The sequence below is a fragment of the Octodon degus genome, unplaced genomic scaffold (assembly GCF_000260255.1).
Source record: "Octodon degus isolate 3935 unplaced genomic scaffold, OctDeg1.0 scaffold00065, whole genome shotgun sequence".
Taxonomy (NCBI): domain Eukaryota; kingdom Metazoa; phylum Chordata; class Mammalia; order Rodentia; family Octodontidae; genus Octodon; species Octodon degus.
Window position 1 is genome coordinate 12,264,461 of NW_004524641.1, and position 19,166 is coordinate 12,283,626.

General features: G+C 43.6%; 1 protein-coding gene across 1 annotated transcript in view; it reads left to right on the plus strand.

The window, feature by feature from the left end:
* The window catches only part of Stk39 (serine/threonine kinase 39), a 263,677-nt gene that overhangs the window by 107,427 nt on the left and 137,084 nt on the right, over positions 1–19,166 (plus strand). The window contains exons 11-12 of the mRNA XM_023719212.1: positions 15,378–15,500; positions 15,607–15,636. Coding sequence (XP_023574980.1) covers positions 15,378–15,500; positions 15,607–15,636 — 153 coding nt within the window. The remainder of the gene's footprint in view (positions 1–15,377; positions 15,501–15,606; positions 15,637–19,166) is intronic.

Genomic DNA, 19,166 nt, shown 5'->3' on the forward strand with positions numbered 1-19,166 from the left:
TAGGTCTTTTCACATCTTTACCTTAGTAGGCATTTTTACCTCTAGGAAGGTCATAGGTGATTTTTGAGGAAGTCTGATGAATAAAGGATGAGAAAGGAACATGGAAAGCTAATGAGCCCAGCTTGGGCTTTTGATGGTAGTAAGACACTGAACATCCTGGCCCCAATGCCATGACTTGATTTGAGGAGCAGCTATAGGTACATGGGAGAGATACGAATTATACGTAATGGAATCAGTTAGAGATAATTTCTTTTGTTCTCCATAAGCCCACCCTATTTCCCACAAAAGCCCCTTCTTTTTTGTTGTTGAGCTTACCCTAAAGATCCATTGAAAGTTTTGCTCTTATGACATGGGTAGAACCCAAAAGCTGCCTGTTTAGCAGAACCTACCAGAGTTTTATGATCAGGGATATTTGAGAACTTCTGGGCCAGAATAAAGCCTGCATTGAAAGAAGCAGTGGGAAGTGAGGTGGCAATGCTGGGTTGGGTCCCTAGTGTCAAGAGCCCCGCCTTGTGAGCTGTGGCCTTGGGACATGGCACGCGGTGCTCTTATTGTGAGGAGCGCATGATAGTTGCTCTAAAGACAGGGAAGACCAGCATGAGCATTTAGGTAAGATGGAGTGGGAGCAGGTGATAGTGGGAAGGAGGAGGAATGAGTGGACTAGAAGATAAACGCGAGGGTGTAAGGTCTGAACCAACCTGTGATGGAACTGTGAAGGGGAATGAACTCATGACGTTGAAGTGCTAAATTCGTGGTAGAAGATCATTTGGGGATGGGCAGCAGGGGTGACCGCAGAGGGGCTGGAAGGTGTGCTGACCAGAGGATGGCAGGACCTTTTGCTAAGTTGATGTGAATCAGAGGAGTCCTGGTTAGGAGGGAAGGTCAGAAATTTGGAAGCATGAGTCGGAGTTTGAAGTTCCACTGGGACTCCCATTTGAAGGTCTCCAGCAGGCATATGGAAGTGTGCAGCTCGAGAGAGATTCTGACTGAGAGAGTTATATTTAGGCACTTGCCCCATGGAGGGGATTATGGAAGCCATGTGATTGGATGAAATTGCCATGGAGGACATTACAGAGAGAACGTGAAGTCCTGGGAGAATGGCTAGGGAATGAGGAGGATGCAGAGTGCTATGGAAGGGAAAAAAGAAAATGCTATCACAGGAACTCAGGAATCAGAGGTGGTCAGTGGTTCTGACTTCTGCCGAAGGTGGAGGACAGCGAGGACTTAGAGAAGGGCATAGTAAGGGGAGAAGCTGGGCAGCTGGAGGTGAGTGAAGAGGTGGTGCAGAAGTGCGGATGGGGTAGCTATCTGGGCTTGATGGTAAAGGACTAAAAGACACGTAGCGTAGGATGTGTGGAGGTTTATGAGGTCAGTGGAGACCGTGTTTATCCAAAAAGTTCACCTGGTGAGAGCAGAGATACGGGGGACTCTTCAGGGCAGCAGTTCACAAAGACAGTGATCCACTTGATGTACATTGATTCTTTTTCACGCAGCATGTGCTAGGACTGTGCTAAGACTGTGTGAACAGGACTTGCCCTTAGCCTGTGATATCGAAAGAGAGGAGAATGAAAGTTGATGGTGTGAGTTTGGGGCCTGGATGACCAGGAGGAGGATGGCCCCGCAGACCGAGGGAAGACAGCCAGGCATGAGGGTGAGTGCTGTGACAGGATGGTGTGTGGCCCATGGGGCGTGAGGGAGCAGAGTATGCTGGAGGAGGACATCGTGGGCTGTACGCTGGATGGCCGTCTCCCTCCTCCAGAAAGAAGGAAGCTCACTTCGGGTGGAGGGACAAGCAGGGGAATGTCCTTGGAAGTGGGTTAGTGAAGTCATGGTTTTTGTGATGGAGATGAGGGAAGACATGGCAAGAACCAAACATGCTCCATGTCCTGATGAGGAGTGTGTGTGTTGTTGTTGATACTGTTTTATTTTCAGAGCTTTGAGGAACTGCCATTGAGGATTTAAGTAGAGACGAGCAGTAATCAATCTAGTTTGCCTGTGGAGGGAACTCCTAGCAGCAGTGTGCTGGTTGGTAAGAGCAGGGCAGAAAGCAGGCAGGCTGCGCATGGGGGGTTGGTGAGGACCTGGTAGAAGAGGGGAAAATGGGCAGGAGAGATTTAGCAGGTGGAGTTGACAAGATTTACTTCTGAAAGAGGAGGTGTTGAACAATAGGGAGAAATTTGTGAAAAAGCTGAAAAGAACTTGATTACTGACTTAGAGACTGGAAGGTGGAAAGAATCATTTCCTGGAAAGATGAGGAATGTTCTCTGTGTGGTGCTTGAAGTGCTTGTGGGAGGTCCAGGTGGGAAGGCCCAGTAGACGAATGGCAGTGTTCGCAAACTGCCGGACGCTGTGGCTTGGCGAGAGAAATCTGGATGCCCAGAGCACAAGAGAGGAGTGGACACACATGGGATGGGCTTGGGAGTTCTGCTGACACACAGCCTCAATTCAGGAATGGATGGTCTCCTCAATTTTCTGGGGATCTTCTTGTTGTTTTTCTTAGCTGTCTGCAGTTTATCGAACTGTTACTGTGGTTAAGCAAAAAACACACAGGCAAAACAAACCCATATAAAACAGTGCTACCAAAATGTATTTTTTACTATTGATCAGCAGATCTGTGACCCTTAGCAGAGGATTAGAACCTATAGAGGGACTTGGATTGCTTGGGAAACTTGCTTTTACCCCAGTGTTTGCTGTCCTCCCTCAACCCTTACCATGGACCCTTGAGGCTTTGAGTTTTTTAAAAAAATTTTATTTATTTATTTATTTATTTATTTATTTATTTATTTGGTATAGGGTCTTGCTGTGCAGCTCAGACTCCTAGTGATCCTCCTGTCCCAGCATCCCCCAACACTGGGATTACAGTCATGTTCTACCACACCCAGTTTCAGTGGCCTGCATGGTGTTCCCAGGGTTCCAGGGGACAGCATGGCATGCAGTACTGGGGATTGAACCTGGGACCTTGCACTTGCCAGGCCAAATACTTAAACCGTTGCACTATCTCCCTAGCCTGAGGCTTTGAGTCTTTACGTGTATTTTATTTTTATTAACCTCATGTGAATATATGACTATGTTATTTTTTGGTTTCTTTTAAAATCAGTGGTTGGTCAGATACTGTTTTTGTTAGGCAGACACATGAATTAAAATATATGGTTTTCTAGAGCCTTTTACAAGGAAAGCTATGTTATTTATTTTGCTGCTTGGACAGTCTCTTTTTAGTATGAAATAAATTAGCAAAACTAGAATTGATGGCCTTTCACAGTATTGACTTGAAGCACAGTTGAGACATTGCCCCAGAAATAAAAGTCCTGTCTGGAGCCTTTTCACACTGGAGCCTGTAGCATAGCTTTCATTTATTACTGAGAATTAATTTTCCTAGCCGTGCAAAGGGCATGAGTGTTCGTATTGTGGAAGTAATCTTTTTTGTTAGCAGTAGGAAAACATTGAAGCTCTTAGTCTGTCTTTTTGGTTGAAAAAATAGCATTTAAGTCAGAGATTGTTGGAACAGATATAATGGCCAGCTTCCTAGGAGAGACCTTAGGTTCTCTGGACAAAAGAGTGTCCACTTGCAAACTTTGTTTAGACCGTATTTTGAATAGATACACTGAAAAAGACATTTTTAAGACAGTGGAAAAACACTGAACACAGACTGACTGTACATTCTATTAAGGAATTCTTGATAATTTTGTAGGATGTGAATTGATATATTGTTCATATTTTAAAATATATTTATCAGAGGTATATGCTAACATTTACAGATAAAATGACAGGATGGCTGGGATTATCTTTAAAAGTGAGGCAGAAAGAGTTGAGATGTGTAGATGGGATCTGATTGGCAGAGTGTTGATAATGGTTGGAGGTGGGTAAATAAGGTTCGCTATTCTGTTCTTCTCTGTTCACTTGTGTACATTTACATAAAAAATTAACCAAGGTGCAGGCAATGGCCAATAGGAGGGCAGGGCTGAAGACCTCTCTGTCCAGTTTTTTTTTTTTTTTTTTTTTTTTTTGGTGGAACTGGGGATTGAACTCAGGCCCTTGCCAGGGAAGCGCTTATTCTACTGAGCCATCTCCTCGGCCCCTTTGTCCAGTTTTGATACTTGCTCGGCATTCATCGCTCTTCCTGCCGGCGGTGACATCTTGTCTTCCTGCTCCAGGGTGATGCCTCTGTAGTTGAACTGTGGATGGTAGCACTGACCCACTCGGCACTCCGCAGTTTTCTGGGCAGCTTTTATCTCATTCTCTGTAGAGGGTTTAGCTTCCAGCAGAAATGGGAATGTTAGGAATTCCTGGCCTCCTGACCTTTTTGTGGCTTTTGAAAGAGTGACACAGGATGAAAACCTGGGAGGAGTGATCTGTAGTAAGTGTGAGCTGTGTTTCTATGTGTAGTCCTTGTGAGGAATCCCAGGTTCTTCATTCCAATTCAAGCTTAGCTTGTAAACAGAGCCTTCACTTTTTCAAACCAAAGTATAAGTCAGTGCACTCTCTCTCTTCACCGGAGTTCTTTTGACTAACCCTACCACATCTGAGTCTCTGACCATTACAGAGAGCAGGGTAGTGAAAAGAGATGATTCCCAAGGAAAATGGTTTCCATGAAACAACCAGACTTGTTTGCTTTTCTGAATTATTGGATGTTAATAGATCTTCTCAGAGGCAGATGGATTCTTTCCTGCTGCTGATCAGCTCCAAAGTTATTTTGGCATTTAGAACTATGCCTTTCCTCTCAGGATCTTTACATGCACAGAAGAGATCCAGAGTTTCTTGACACCCACTGCTGCTTTGCTTGAGTCAATCTAATAAATGAAGCCTTTCAACGTCCCTGAACTGAACCCCATGAGCTACAGTGCAAAGATCCTTGATGGCAGAGGATGATTGTTTTCTGAGGAAGTGGTAGTATGATGGGAGTCTCATAGTGAAGTAGATTGGCCTAAGACTTTCCCGTGTCTTACATTTTAGCCTAGGACTGCTCATTCATTCCTTCACCTGCTCACTCACTCACTCACTCACTCACTCACTCACTCACTCATTCACGCACTCAGTGAATACTTTTACAACCTATTCTTGACCAGTACTGTCTATTTTGGGTATCAGTTTCCAGGGGCTTTCTATTCACTGCAGCAAATTTCAGTTATGTTGGGCCTGGGAAGCATATGAGGGTTTCAGAAAGTAATGGACTGTTCTTCACTTGCCTTTTCCTACAAATCCTTTCTTGGCCTCTGTCCACCCAGGGCTTCACCTATTTCAGGGGCCCAGTCCCTCCTCCCTTTCTCCTGGAGGACACTGGGCCACATGGCCTGCCTGTGAGAGGAAGGAAGGTGCTGGTAGTGCCTGGACTCACTGGGCCCAGTAGGTGAGTCCCCTTTCAATCCAGGGAGCCTTTTTTCTCATGGAGAAAGGCTCCTTGCCGGTAGGTAAGCCACGTTCTTGAATATCACCTTCAAGGTAATAAGTTTGGACCTTATATTCTTTTTTATTTTTGTTTCTCTATTTTTAATTCTTTGGTGCAGAGCTAGGGAGAGAGTTTTTTTGTTGTTGTTGGGGCTCCTTTATCTGTACAACAGTGGGGGAAAAAAGACCCCCTTCCAACCTGGAAGCTGTCTCCCCACCCAATAGCCTCCTCCAGAAATGCGTTATGCATGTACAGACTGGCCCAGAAGTGACTGAGTGCCCCCTTTGTTTTTTTTACATAATGGTGACTGCTCTCCATTAGCTTCTTCTGCTTATTATATCTTGAAAGTCCACTTGATGCTTGTAATTGGCTGTGCACAGAGTATTTTATAATCACAAAGACTCCACCTGCTTCCATTTGAGTCTCACATCCTTACAAACAGTGGGAGTCTGTAGGGCTCTGTTGCTGGGAGACACGGTCGGTAGCTGCGTTCCAGGCCAGCCTTTTCATGTTGGAAGAGACACGTATCATGGTCTAAGTGGGCAATAAGACTAGGCTTTTGATAATAGGGAGCACACTGGAAGTCTACTGTGTATCGATACACTTTTTCTGTCATTTAATCAGGTGCGATCTGTTGAATAATAAGTAAAATGTCTCTGTAGGACAGTTAGAAATAATTTTTATGAGGAAACTTCTTGGTACTGACATTTAAAAGTTATTTGAAAGTCTAGTATAAATGACTATATCTCAAAATTAGATAATTTAGGGAAATCACAATATGATAGCCATCGTCTGTATTATATTTTATGTGAAAGTAGCTGAGTCTGGATACAGTTTTCTTTTTCTTTTTCTTTCTTTCTTCTTCTTCTTCTTCTTTTTTTTTGTTTTGTTTTGTTTGTTTTGCGTTACAGTATTGGGGATTAAACTTGGATACAGTTTTCATTCCACAACAATTAGTGCCAGTGAGTGTTTTTCCAAGCTCTTTTCCTGTGTCATTGCTCCCTAATCAGAGTTTGGTCTTGACAGAAGGTTTATCAAGGTGGCTTTATTACTGACTGAACATAAGTGATGTTTTCCCTCCTAACTAACCCATTGTCTTGGTGTTGGGTAACTTTTCAATGTAAGAATCCAGTTAGTCTCTGTTAAGTTGTGGTAGCTCCTAACACCCTAGTTGCCTTTCATCTTGTACTCTTTCTGCTCCATTCCTGTTTCCCTTGGAGACGGTACTGTATTCTGTTAACTAACCCCAGCAGATGCTGTTATTGGTGTTGCTCTTCTGCTAGCTAATCTGCCTTTTGGTTCTGAGTACTCATACTGGAGCTGCTGGATTTAGTGTGATCAGTCAGACTTCACCGAGAAAGACAGAACTGTAGGAGACCTATGAAGAGATTGATTGCATGGAACTGGCTTGCGAGACTGGGGGTGGCTAGCGAGCCCGAAACCCGCAAGGCAGGCTGTTGGGAGGAGAGGCTGGCACGCTAGGGCACAGCACAGCCCGCGGTCCTTCCCTGTAATTCCTTTTTCAGAGAAGTCTTAGCTCAGTGTGTAAAGCTTTTCAGCTGATCGAATCAAGCTCACACAGGTTCTGAAGGCTTATTTCCCCTGCCGTCCAGTTAGTTATGGGCTAGAATCACATCGAAATATCTTCGCAGCAACACCTGGTCTAGTGTAGGTTGACATCTGAAAATGACCATCACCTTGTGTTTCTCTGTCACGTGTTGGATTTCCCCCGTTCCAGCAGTCAGTCCCCCACACAGATGTGCTTGGCTGAGTTCTTCAGTATTGCATTCTCAGCTGCTCCTTCTGCAGTTAGAGTGTGACTTACCTTAGCCAGGGAGCTTCCTCTCTACTCCAGGGCTAGATACACTTTTTTCTTTTTTCTTTTGATTTTATGAGAAGTGTGTTTTCTCAACTGTATTATTTGTCTCATTCAGACAGAACCTTGCTATTGTTTCTTTGTTAGCTGAGGTTACAGATCAGCTTGGCACCCAGTCCAGGGAGCTTTAGTACCCATAGACAGTTGGATGCTGTTTTCTTGGCTGGTGGCCGCTGTCATTGTTCTTTGCCACCTTAACTTGGGGAAATGCCATATGGAGGTTTGGTAGAACTGAAACAGAATAAGAAATCTAATTGCTTCTTTATACTTTGTGCTGCTTCTTTAGAAGAGTTCCCTTCTGACTTCCAGAACGTTCTCTTTGAGCCAGTGCCCTTTTGTGTAGTTTTCCAAGGTTACAAAATTCCAGTGTCATTATTTGAAGAAAAACATGTATCCAACTTGTTTTTTTTTTTCACATTAGAAAATGTATAGTGCATTATAAAAAAGTTACTACTAAGTATCATTCACTAGTCCAGTATTTGGAATCACTTATTAAGTCTCTTGTTTCTCTAGAATGTTTTAATTACTTGTAGAAAGTTTTTATATCTTTATTCTATTCTTTTGTGCTCTAGAGAAAAGAAAGCCAAGTTTTAGCCCTAGGTAAGAGGGCAGACAATGTTAATGGGAACCACTGGTTAAAAGGCTCACTATCTAGCTGAAGTCACTAGTCTGTGATTAGTAGAGTTTTTGTTCTTGGTATTTTAATGTGTGATAACATGGTAAGATGGAAATAATTTGGAAGTACAGATTAAAACCAGAAAGTCTGGAGATGGAGAGCACTGGCCAAGAAGCTTCAGCTTTATATTTAACAGTTGGTTCCTCAGCTCATCTCTGCATGCTCACATTTTATCATAGGCTGCGAGCAGAGTCCAGGTGTCGCTTTAAGTGTTCTGCCTGGAAATCTCTTCAGCTGGATCGTTGAGCTCGTTAGGAGCGGTTGTATTTCCCCCATTACTGTCGATCTCAGCGTCACTGTATGACAAGTGTCCTGTAGCTTCCAGTAAGATCCCCCTCCCTTTCCCTTAAGCGCTCATGGACATCTTAAAACAACAGTCATTTTATTAGCTTGCCTTGTTTTCGTGTGTCAGAAATTTGGAAGGCGCTTGTTCTGACTTCTGTCTCACTGCTTTCTGTCCACCTCTGTGGAAGTGAGGCTGGCTACTCTGGGCTCTGTGGTTGCTGTGGCTTTGTGTCATTGTGTCACTTAGGTGTCAGTAGTGACTGAGGCTGTTAACCCCTGATGGCCTCCTGCTGTTACCCTCAAGTCCTAGAATGTCTTCCACTCTGTTTTCAAAGCCCAAGTTTGAACATTTACCCTGTCCCCCTGCTGCTTGAATGCTTTCTTTGTTTTTCTGTGGTCTGAATTCCAAACACCTTGGTGGGGTGTAAAGCAGAAGGTGTGAACTCACAGGCCAAATTTGGGCCCCAGACATTCATTTCTTAGGCTTTAAAAAATTTTTTTTAAAAGGAGCTATTGTTTTTTTTAAACACTCACTAACATTTTAGAAATCAAGAACATTTACATAAAAACCTAACTTGTCCATTTCCATAGCAGGTCTGGCTGCTGACAGTGTAGGTATCCATTGTTCTGTGTGCTCCTGATGGTGTGGAACAGGCTCTCAGCAGGTCCCTGTGTCATCAGCTGTCCCCATCACACTTGTGCTCAGCTCCTGTGGCCTTTGCACTTGTCATCAGACCATACAAGGTTCTTTACCCAGCTCTTCTGGCATTATATTTAGCCATTTTGCTCAACACAAGTCTAGGTCCTAGTGCCCCGTGATCTCGCCATGGTATAAGAGTCAGGAGGACTCAGGAGGTTTTACTTTCTCTCTGGGTGGAGTAACTTTTCTGATTCTGCGTGCCAAAGCCTTACTGATCCCTCAGCAGCCTCCCTTCCGTCCTGCCCCTGGATAGCTGTCCTCTCCTCTCCAGTCTCGCAGGATCTGTGTCTTTGTTACAGCACCCACACTTGGTTGAAATTGTTAGCTTCACTGTCTTTGGGCTATAAATTACTATAAGGTCTTGGTTTTTATTTTCTTCATCTTTGATGTAGAACTTACTAAAAAGATTGTATTCAATAAAACTTGATTGAATGAATAAAAAAGTGATTTTCAGCTGGGGGTGCTGTTGCGGACCTGTAGTCCCAACATTCAGGAGGCTGAGGCAGGAAGATGGCTGCAAGTTTGGGGCCAGCCTGGGCTACTAATTGAGCTCAAAGTCAGTCTCAACTGTAGAGCAAGACTCTGTCTCAAACAAGCAAACAAGTGATTTTTAGAAGTGTGTAAAATGAGCTCTTTACCCTGAAGGGAGTATACAACCTGGTAGGTCATCTGTCAAAGGTGGTGCAGAGTACAGGACGGAATTCCAAGTGGGAGGACTCACAGTGCTTCCTTGACTAGGGAAAAAAAGATAATTAGAAACCATGGAAAGGTGGATCAGGCCCACGCATTTATGTAGTATATATTTAAAGTGGTGGTCGGGAAAGTGTGTACTTTCTTCACAACTGGGTTGTAGAGTATCTAAAGGGATATGGTAAGGACTAAGTCTTGGGAAGGAAATTTGGGGCTACAGACTCGAATGTTAAAGCCTCTGGACTCATCCTGTGGCAATAGTGTATGCCCAGTGGCAATAGTGACAACAAATTCATCCAGAGGTCAGTGAAGACTCTTAGAAGTTCCTTTTAATGGCAGAGGCAAGAGGTCAGTTTCATGGGGGATCTGCCCGTGCTCATTTGTTCGCGAGGGTTAAAGTTTGCAGTGTAGTCTACTGTTTGCTCTGTTTGGATGTGAGGAAAGATGAAATGTATTAATAATACTATCACCTGTCGTGTCTCGAGTGTTCCTTATGTGCAGGAATCATGCTAGCGGCTTGGGGACTGTACTTTGGCCATCATGGTGGGGGAGGTGGTGAAGGTGGCAGTGTGGGGGAGGCACTTGGCATTGTTGACTTAATGTCACATGAGGCTGGGCACGGAGGGTGAGTGGAGGGGTTTGACAATTGCTGAGTTACTCATATCCAACTCAGCACCTGGAGAAGAGAAAGCTTCCAAAGCCATGAGCTTAGGTGGGGGCCATGGACCAGGCGTGCTCACTCAGGGCATTGGGCCAGTGCCAGTGTGTGCAGGTGTGTTGTGCATGGGCAGGGACGAGGGGCCAGCCAGCCAGAGGATGGGCTTGGAGGTGTCGCAGTGAGAGTCAGCTGTGGCCCCAGGCTGTGTGATGCAGGTTAAGATGGCAGGCAGGTCGGCTTCAGCCAGTGCAGACAGTGAGGGCAGGCAGCGGGCATGGGGCGGAGGAGCTCAGAGCGGCCATGCCCAGGTCTGAGCTCTGGAGACAGTAAAACATTCACTGCTAAGACCTTACTGAGTCTCATTTTGTTTGCTAATTTTTATAACATAGAGGGCTTTTGTTTGCTTGGCAGCGTCTCAGCTGCATCCTGAGCAGCAACTAATTAGAACTTCATTTTATACTTCCAGTGGCTGGAGTGCCTGGGCAGAGGTATGCGGCTGTGCCGGCGTCTGCGGTGTCAAGGTGTCTTTGGGGCACACTCAGATGGGTGACCCCTGCCTGGACCCCAGTGGCACATGATATGTCCTGAGGTGGATGCGAGCCCCAGTGTAGGATCCTGAGAGGGAAGATCTGTCCAAGGAGATTGGGAAAGCCTGTGTCCAGGGAGAAGTTACTAGGGCAGTGGAAGGAGTGGGCAACTGACTGGGAAGTGGGCAGGCGTGCCACACTGGGACAGACTCCGCTACGCTCTGCTCAGTAGTTTCTCTTTTTAATCACTTAACGTCCTGTTCAGCAGCACAGTGCAACAGACGCCCTGGACCACCTGCTCGCCATTGGCGCCCACAGGCTCTCCCTCAGACCCTTCCTCTCTGTTCGGTGTTGGGCCAGGTTGCGCTGCTGATGTGCTGTGCTGAAGGGTGACAGCTGATGTTACTGAAAGCTTCTGCTCAGAGGGTTCCCTGCTGAATGGGGTGACTGTCACTTGTGCTGTCCTCTCTATCCCCTGGCTGCTGTGTGTCAGACTTAACCCAGGAATCTTGCTCAGGGGCCACCAGGATGGACTGCTGAGCCACACTGCTCCTCTGTCTGTCTGTCCCTCCGTCCATCCGTCCGTCCATCCATCCCTGTCTTTTCTTCTGAGATTCAAAACTTTTATTCCTTTCTTTAGTGGGTTTTTATGGTAATATTTAGATAAGGTGAATATTACTTCCTTTTTTCAAGTGTGGAATAAACATAATGGTGTGATTGTATTTTTGTTTGTTTTGTTTTGTTTTTAATGTATTTGGTACAGGATCTCACTACACAGCTTTGACTCATAGTGATCCTCCTGCTTTAGCCTCCCCAGCGCTGAGATTATAGGTGTGCACTACCACACCCAGTCTCAGTGGCCGGCTCAGCATGCCTGGTGGTGAGGCCAGCGTAGCATGTTGTGGCAGGGATCAAACCCTGGTCCCCTGAGCTTGCCTAAGCAGACACTTAGTTTGCTGAGCTATCTGACTGGTCCAATTACGTTGTTTTTAGCCTTGGGAATAAATAATAAACAGTACTGCGAGTGAAACTTTTTTAACCTCACTGTTCAGTGACTTGAGCAATTTGTAGGATTGTGAATGCCTCTAGAGAGCTCTTAGTACTAAGTTGTTGTTGTTGTTATTATTATTAATTATTATTATTATTATTATTATTATTAAGTACTGGGAATTGGACTCAAGACTCAGGACCTTGCTTGCCAGCTCTTGTGCCGCTGAGCTATAATTGAGTTTCTTTAAAAATTCCTAACCAAAAACTGAGTATAAACTCAATCTACTGCCTCTTGACTTTACTACGTGAGAAAATCATTTAATGGAACAGAACAGGAATTTCGTGTGAATTCTAAGGGTTAATAGTCTACCTTGACATCAGTCATCGTAGGAGTTGGGGAGAACAGGAGCTTTTACCACCTTTTGGGGAAGGTTTTACTTTCCAGACACTCTGGTATTCCTGAAAAAGAAGCCGCTTTGTGAAACTGTATGAAACGTGGGCTCCTTAGCTCGAACAGATAAAAGCTGTTTCTTCTCTCTATAAACTCCCTATAAGGGTACAGCTTTTAAAAATTGGTTTCTCGTCTCCTCATTGGAAGTGTCACATAAATATGCCATGACACTTGAGTTTTAATTTTGCTACAAGGCTGTTCGAGACAGTAAGCGCAGGGAGACATTCTCACATAGAAACACGGGTTCTTGTTCTTGCTATATTACATCAATATTTTTACCTGCCTAGATTTTTCAGTGTTCTTTGTCTAATATAGTTGACATTTTCACTTGTTTAACCTTTGTTGTACAAAGGTCCAGTGCATCATTTCTTTCATTGTTCAGGGCTGTAATCCTAGGAAGTGTGTTCAGCTACAATTCTAAAATAAAATGGAAATGGAAGAGGATGGCTGTTTTATTGTGTGTAGTTGGATCCTGCTTGTGGAAATAAAGCGGACAGATCTGGCGAGCAGAGTTGGGGTGGGTGTGAACTGAATTTTAGGATGTAAGTCTGGGCTGTCTCTAGGAGGGGAGGATTTCCTTACTGTAATCACTTGAAGAATACTAATTCAACAATGACCTCAGTTTCTACATTTTCAGTAAAGGTGAAATTTTATTGTTTCTGATTTGTGATTTTGTTCCATTTCTCACTTCATGGTTAACAGCATGTTTTATGGTAGATGTGGTTTTCATTTTTTCCTTTTGAATGTAGTCATTAGCAAATACCCCCCCCCCATGATTTGTGCTGCCAAAAACATAACCAATTTTATTGTATATGTCAACAGAAAATTGTTTTGCCTTCCTTTTGTAGCTTTAAGATGAGCAGCCTGCCTGAAATTCCTCAGTGCATTTCAGCGTTTGCCTGTGGTACTTCGCCAGCGTCTATGAGCATCATTAAAGTCGCTGGTGGCAGAGTACGTTTTGCAGAAACTCAGAATCCAAGAGGAAGAATGCCTTATGCCAAGCACACGAGGGGCTTTACTAAGTCTTGTTTCAAAGGTCAATTTGTTAAAAACTATTTTTAGAGTCGAGAAAGTTTTTAAAAAATATTTTCATTCTTTGTAATTATAAAAAGCTTCTTACTTGCTTTTAAACTTTATCTTTTTGAGTTCCTTTTCAGCAAGTGGTCAGAGTTACCCTTTGTTCTTTTTAGTTAGTGAATATTAGGTATCCACAATGAGGGATTTCATTTCAGCATATTTATACATGAATATAACAAACTTTTTCTGCCTCTCACCACCCTTCCCCTTTCTTCCTCCTTTTTCCTCTTCTGTAATAGTCTCCCTTCTGCTTTTATATGAACTGTCTTTTAACATTAAAAAATACTTTCGTTTAGATCTTCCTATGGTAGAAAACATGCTGTTGGCTCTCTGAATCTGGCTTATTTTGCTGAATGTAATGATCTTTACTTCTATCCATTTTCCTCCAAATGCATGATTTCATTAATAATACTGTGTGTGTATATATGTTTAAATCCACATTTAAAAAATTTTGCATGTTGATGGGCAGTTTTTTGTTTTCATAGCTATTGTGAATTATGCTATAATAAACATGGCTAAACAGACATCTCTATAATATGCTGACTCTAATTATTCAGGGAAAACACCGAAGAGTGGCGTGGCTATGTCCAATGCTAGCTATATTTTTAGTATTTTTGCGGACTCTCCATACTGATTTTCAAAATCTAGTTTACTAATTACTTACTTGCATCCCTATCAACAGTGCAGAAGAGTTCCTTCCCACTATCCCCAGATCCTCCACAACATTTATTGTTTTCTGCATTCTTTACAACAGCCATTCTGAGTGGCATGAGACTGACTCTCGGTGTCATTCTGATTTACATTTCTTCAGGGTTCCTTGTACAGGTTCTGCCTGACAGAGCCCTGAAGTCCATCCCATCCACTGCCACACGTTATCTCTTTCCATTGTTCTGACATGCGCAAATGCTTATTTGAAGTTTATGTTCCTTGCATTTCACTGTGGCTTTATGATGTACTCAAGGCATAACTAGTTTCTATTATAGAAAATAGTCTTCAGCTTGCAGTCTTCAGCCTTAATGGGACATTTTTAGACAGCTTCTTTCAGATCCTCATTCATTGGCATAAGGATAGTGAGACTCCAAAGGTGTTGTGACTTGCTTTGATTTTGCCTTCATAGCTGTGTGATCTTGTGGTCTTTTCTGGACCTTCCCCTCTTCCCTCTTGTGTAGACTGAAGAGGTTCAGTTAGGTGGCCTTGAAGGTCGCTTTCCACTGATAGTTTCTCTGAGTTATGGAATACTAGCTATTGACATTCACTTAGTGTTCATCTGCTATAGTGCTTCATTTAATTATATCTATTACTTTTAAAAAGATAGATAACTTTGCTCGGAGGCTGAGGCTCATTCTCAGCTATCCTGTCCTTTTAAAAGTTTTCTTCCTCTCCACAAAGATATTTGGTGAAGTCTGATTATCTCATAAGTGCGGACAAGGCTGTGGCCGGTCCCGCTGTGTTCGTACAACCCCATCCACATGGGGTGTGCTGCGCAGCGCCTGCATAGTCCGGTGCCGTTTTGTTTTGCTCACATGGATTGAGCAGAATCCTGGGGCTGGAGCATGATGTCAGGTTCTGCAGAAGAGCAAGGTAGTCACAGAGGGCACTTGCTTTGTGGATGTTGGGTTTAGATGGCGGATGCCTCTAGTCTACAATGCTTCTGTGGCTTCCTGATTCCCCGCCTTGGCTCAGTCAGCAGTCCCTTGATTGTGCGTGTTTCCTTAGGCACTTTTAAAGTTGACCATGAGCCCTTGTTTGTATAGTAACTAACAGTTGTTAACTGAATAAAAGTGAAACACGAGCTCAATCCTGAATGGCTTGTGTATATGGCATTTTTCCAAAATACCTTGCTTCAATAGTGCATTTTGAGAACATAATATTTTCAAAAGAGGGCGAGTGTGAGAGTCGGCAGGTTGTGTAGTGGTTCTGCGTAGTAATACCTAGTTCTCCATGAGTACAGGTTCACTGAGGTTCTTTTCAGGATAGAGCGGCCCGTGTCACTCAGGCAGCTGTGCCAGAGAGCACTGTGTATGTCCAGCTAGTGAAGGATGTCACGCGCTTGTTTCCACTCAGGTGAGGCGAGTTCCTGGGTCAAGTGGTCACCTTCATAAAACTGAAGATGGTGATTGGGAGTGGAGCGATGATGAGCTCGATGAGAAAAGTGAAGAGGGGAAGGCTGCCGCCTCTCAGGAGAAGGTAAGCAGCGGGGGGTGCTGGAGGCCACTAGCTGGTCTGCTGCGCTATTTCTGTGGTATTTTCTTCTTGGAGATGTGTAGTAATGGATTCTGCCATTGTTTTGCAGTCAAGAAGAGTAAAAGAAGAAAATCCAGAGGTGAGTGGCATTTATGTCTTTTCCTACCCAGTCATCTAGTGCTTTTTTAAATTTAGAAATTTATTGTTTAGTCCCAAGCTTCATAAAGCTTTAGTTTAAAAAACAACAGCAAACCAGTGAAACCAAGATGCTATTTCTAAGTCTGGGCCCTTCCACCTTCCAAATACAAGAGCTCTGAACGTTATATAACCCAATTGGAAGAATAAGACAAAAATATGAATGGAGCCGTGACATTTCAGAAAACAAAGATTTCTTGTACCTGAAGGATCTGTCAGTCTGGTCCCTTTGGAAGAGATACCATGAAGTCTCAGGGAATAGAGAAGAAAGGGAAGACAGACACATCGACATTGTAACCCCTGATTCTGAGTTACTTGCTGTGCTCCCACCTCTCGGTTTTCCTGGCCATCAGGAGGGTTGGTCATCAGGCTTACACTGAGCTCAGTGAAATCCCGTGTGCAGAGCTCTCAGTGGAGTCCTGGGCACCACCTCAGTAGCGAGACTCACTTTTTAGTATTGTTGTTATTTAGAAAGCAGCAGTGAGGGGCTGGGGAGATGGCTCAGTACAATAAGCACTTGCCTGGCAAGTACAAGGGCCTGAGTTCAATCCCTGGTTCTGAAAAGAAAAAAGAAAAGAAAACAGCAGTGAGCATACAGTCCAAATTCTTTTAAAATTTTTTTTTTTATTTTTTAAATTTTATTTATTTATTTACGTGTGTGTGTGTGTGTGTGTGTGTGTGTGTGTGTGTGTAGCCAGCTCAGCCCACCAGGGGGCGGGGGTGGCTGGCATGTGGTGTTGGGGGATTGAACCGCAGTCCCTGTGCTTTGCTAAGCTTGTTCTAAGTATGTGCTTTAGGCCACTGAGCCATCTCACCAGCCCAGTCCAAATTCTTAAGGTTTTTAAATTTGCTATAAAGCATAACTTAAAATAGCTATGAATTCCAGATTGAAGCTATCTGGATTTTTAAATCTCCAGGGAAATCTGGTAGCCAAGAAGGAGCCTTTTCATAATGACTTCCCTTTGTGAACTGGTCATCTTTTGATTGGGAGGTGAGATTTGATGTACTTCCTCCATGGGATTAATTGCCCCAGTGCCTTAATGCCTGATGAGGGCTATTGTTCACTCATTCTCCTAGAGGAAATGTAAGCATATTTAAATAGCCCCAGATATTTTACAGATTTAGCAATTAATATGTATCTTGATAAATTTTCATTATAAAAGTGAAAAATTTTAGGCTTCAAATGAAATCCATCCCAACCCCTTTTAAAAATTAGCAGACATTTCCTTTTGGTTACACGGACTAAATCTGCTTGTTTTAGTGGCATTAGAGAGATGAACATTTCAGGAGGGGGCTGCAGAGTCACAAGCTTCTCTTCCTCTGTTCTCTCTCCATCTTTCTTGACCACCTCAGTGGGTCCTTCCCTCAGATCTTTGGGGGTTGTGCTCCTCCCAGTGGTAGTGCTTGTACTGTTTTCTCCTGTGCTAGCAGCATGAAGTGTTGGTCAGGGATGCAGTTGTCCTGTGCAGATGAGCCCCAGAATGGGTACATTGGCCTCACGGATGTGCTGGGTGTTCAGCACAGTCTCGTCTCTGCCCTCTCTGCCTACTTTCCCAGTTGGAATCTGTTCCACTGTTGGTGTGTACTCAAGGGACCATGTGACTGCCTTCATATTTCTGAAGGGATTTATGTCTTTGCATGTAGACATTGCCACTAGAGTTAAGGGACTACCTGCTCTGTCCACTTTTCCACAGCTTCTCAGGCCAGGCCAGTGCTCTGACACTTCGAGCTGGCATTTCAGTATCCTCAGCTGTGCTACCAGTGGCTACAAAGACATGAATGGAATTGTGAAAACTCTGCATTTTTGTAATTTACCTAATCATTTACAAATCTCTCATATTAGATATTTTCGAGCTGCCCCTTTAGTTTTAGTTGCTTCGCAGTGTTACATTGAGTGGACAGAAATGGCTGTTTACTGCTTTCTTTCTTGGCGGTGGCCTAGGTTGCTTGTTACGAAGGTGATTATTGTGTATGCACCGAGGGGCACACACCAAATTAGTGTAACAGATACAGAAGGTTATTATTGTTGGAGTGTCTGCTGATTTAGATTTTCATAGCTGCTATCAATAACTGTGCCAACTGTATGGCCTCTGACAAGGTGCCTTATACCTTTACATGTCCTGGAAAGTGAAAATGTTTCTCTGTGCCAAGTGGCATATTTAAATGCCAAAGTGTTTCTATTTCCATCAGCTTTTCAATATGCTTGCCATTTCAGTACCAGTTTGGTTATTTTTTATCTTAAGCCACTGGAACACTGAGATGGTATTTGTCTGTGTGTGTGCTCCCTTTTCATCGAGTAGGCGCAGACTGTGTTGGCTATTAGCATGAATATCCATGCGCTACAATGAAAACATGAAACAAGTGCATGAAGAGGCATCGAGTATTGGGGATGAAGAAGTGGGGATGAAGTTTAGAAGATCTTTCCATTGAGGTGTGAAAATAATTAGCGTTCGTAGTGCCATGTATGGGCTGAGTAAGAAGCTGCAGTAAGTGCAGTGTTTTAGCCATGCCAGCTCCTGCAGGGCTGTTTGGCCTTCTAGGAAATCTGAGATAGGGTGCATCTTGGCATTGGCTGAAGCAGACCAAGAAGGCCTTGGTGGGACTTTGCACAGGGTCCTGGGGATGTGGTTCACCGGGCCATCTTTGCAGGTTCTTCTCCATTTGAGAGAGTTCCTAGTGTGGACCATTTATCTTGAGATTCTTATCTAGGCATATTGAAAAATTGGTACTGTGTTCTTAATCTGATACTTTAGGATAACTTCACAAGCTATTAGTCACTCAGGAATAATTAATAATTTGCCACTAGTAAATAATCCATCATCCTTTTATTTATCATCTTATTCCACTTGGATGGTAGAAGCCTTTGGAGACTACAGTTTAATAATACTGATATTAATACCTAATTGATGAAATATTTAATCTGTGTTTGATCCACATGGAACTTTATTAAACACTGGGAATTACACACAAAGAAGTGAGACTTGCTCTCTGGCAGCTTTTTATCTCTCCAGAAGAGGGACTTGCAAGGCTTCCTTAGGTAGTATTTTCTTTCTTTCTTTTTTTAAAAAATTTATTTGTGTGTGTGTGTGTGTGTGTGTGTGTGTGTGTGTGGCCAGCTCAGCCCACCAGGGGGCGGGGCCGGCTGGCATGTGGTGCTGGGGGATTGAACCGCGGTCCCTGTGCTCTGCCAAGCCTGTTCCAAGTAGGTGCTTTAGACCACTGAGCCAACCCACCAGCCCTTCCATTATTGATTATCTTTTTATGAGCAATTTTGGAATTTTTTGACCAGTGGCTTTTGTCAGACTCTGAGATACTATGCACTTGTCCTATGAATGTCAATTTTGCATTATACTGTAGTTTTCTATACAAAATGTGGAACTGACTCAGTCTTTTTTTTTCTGACTCAGTCTTTATATCTTCTTCCTCTTCCCTGTTTCCTTTCTTCTTCCCTCTTCCCTTTTCTGTCTCATTACC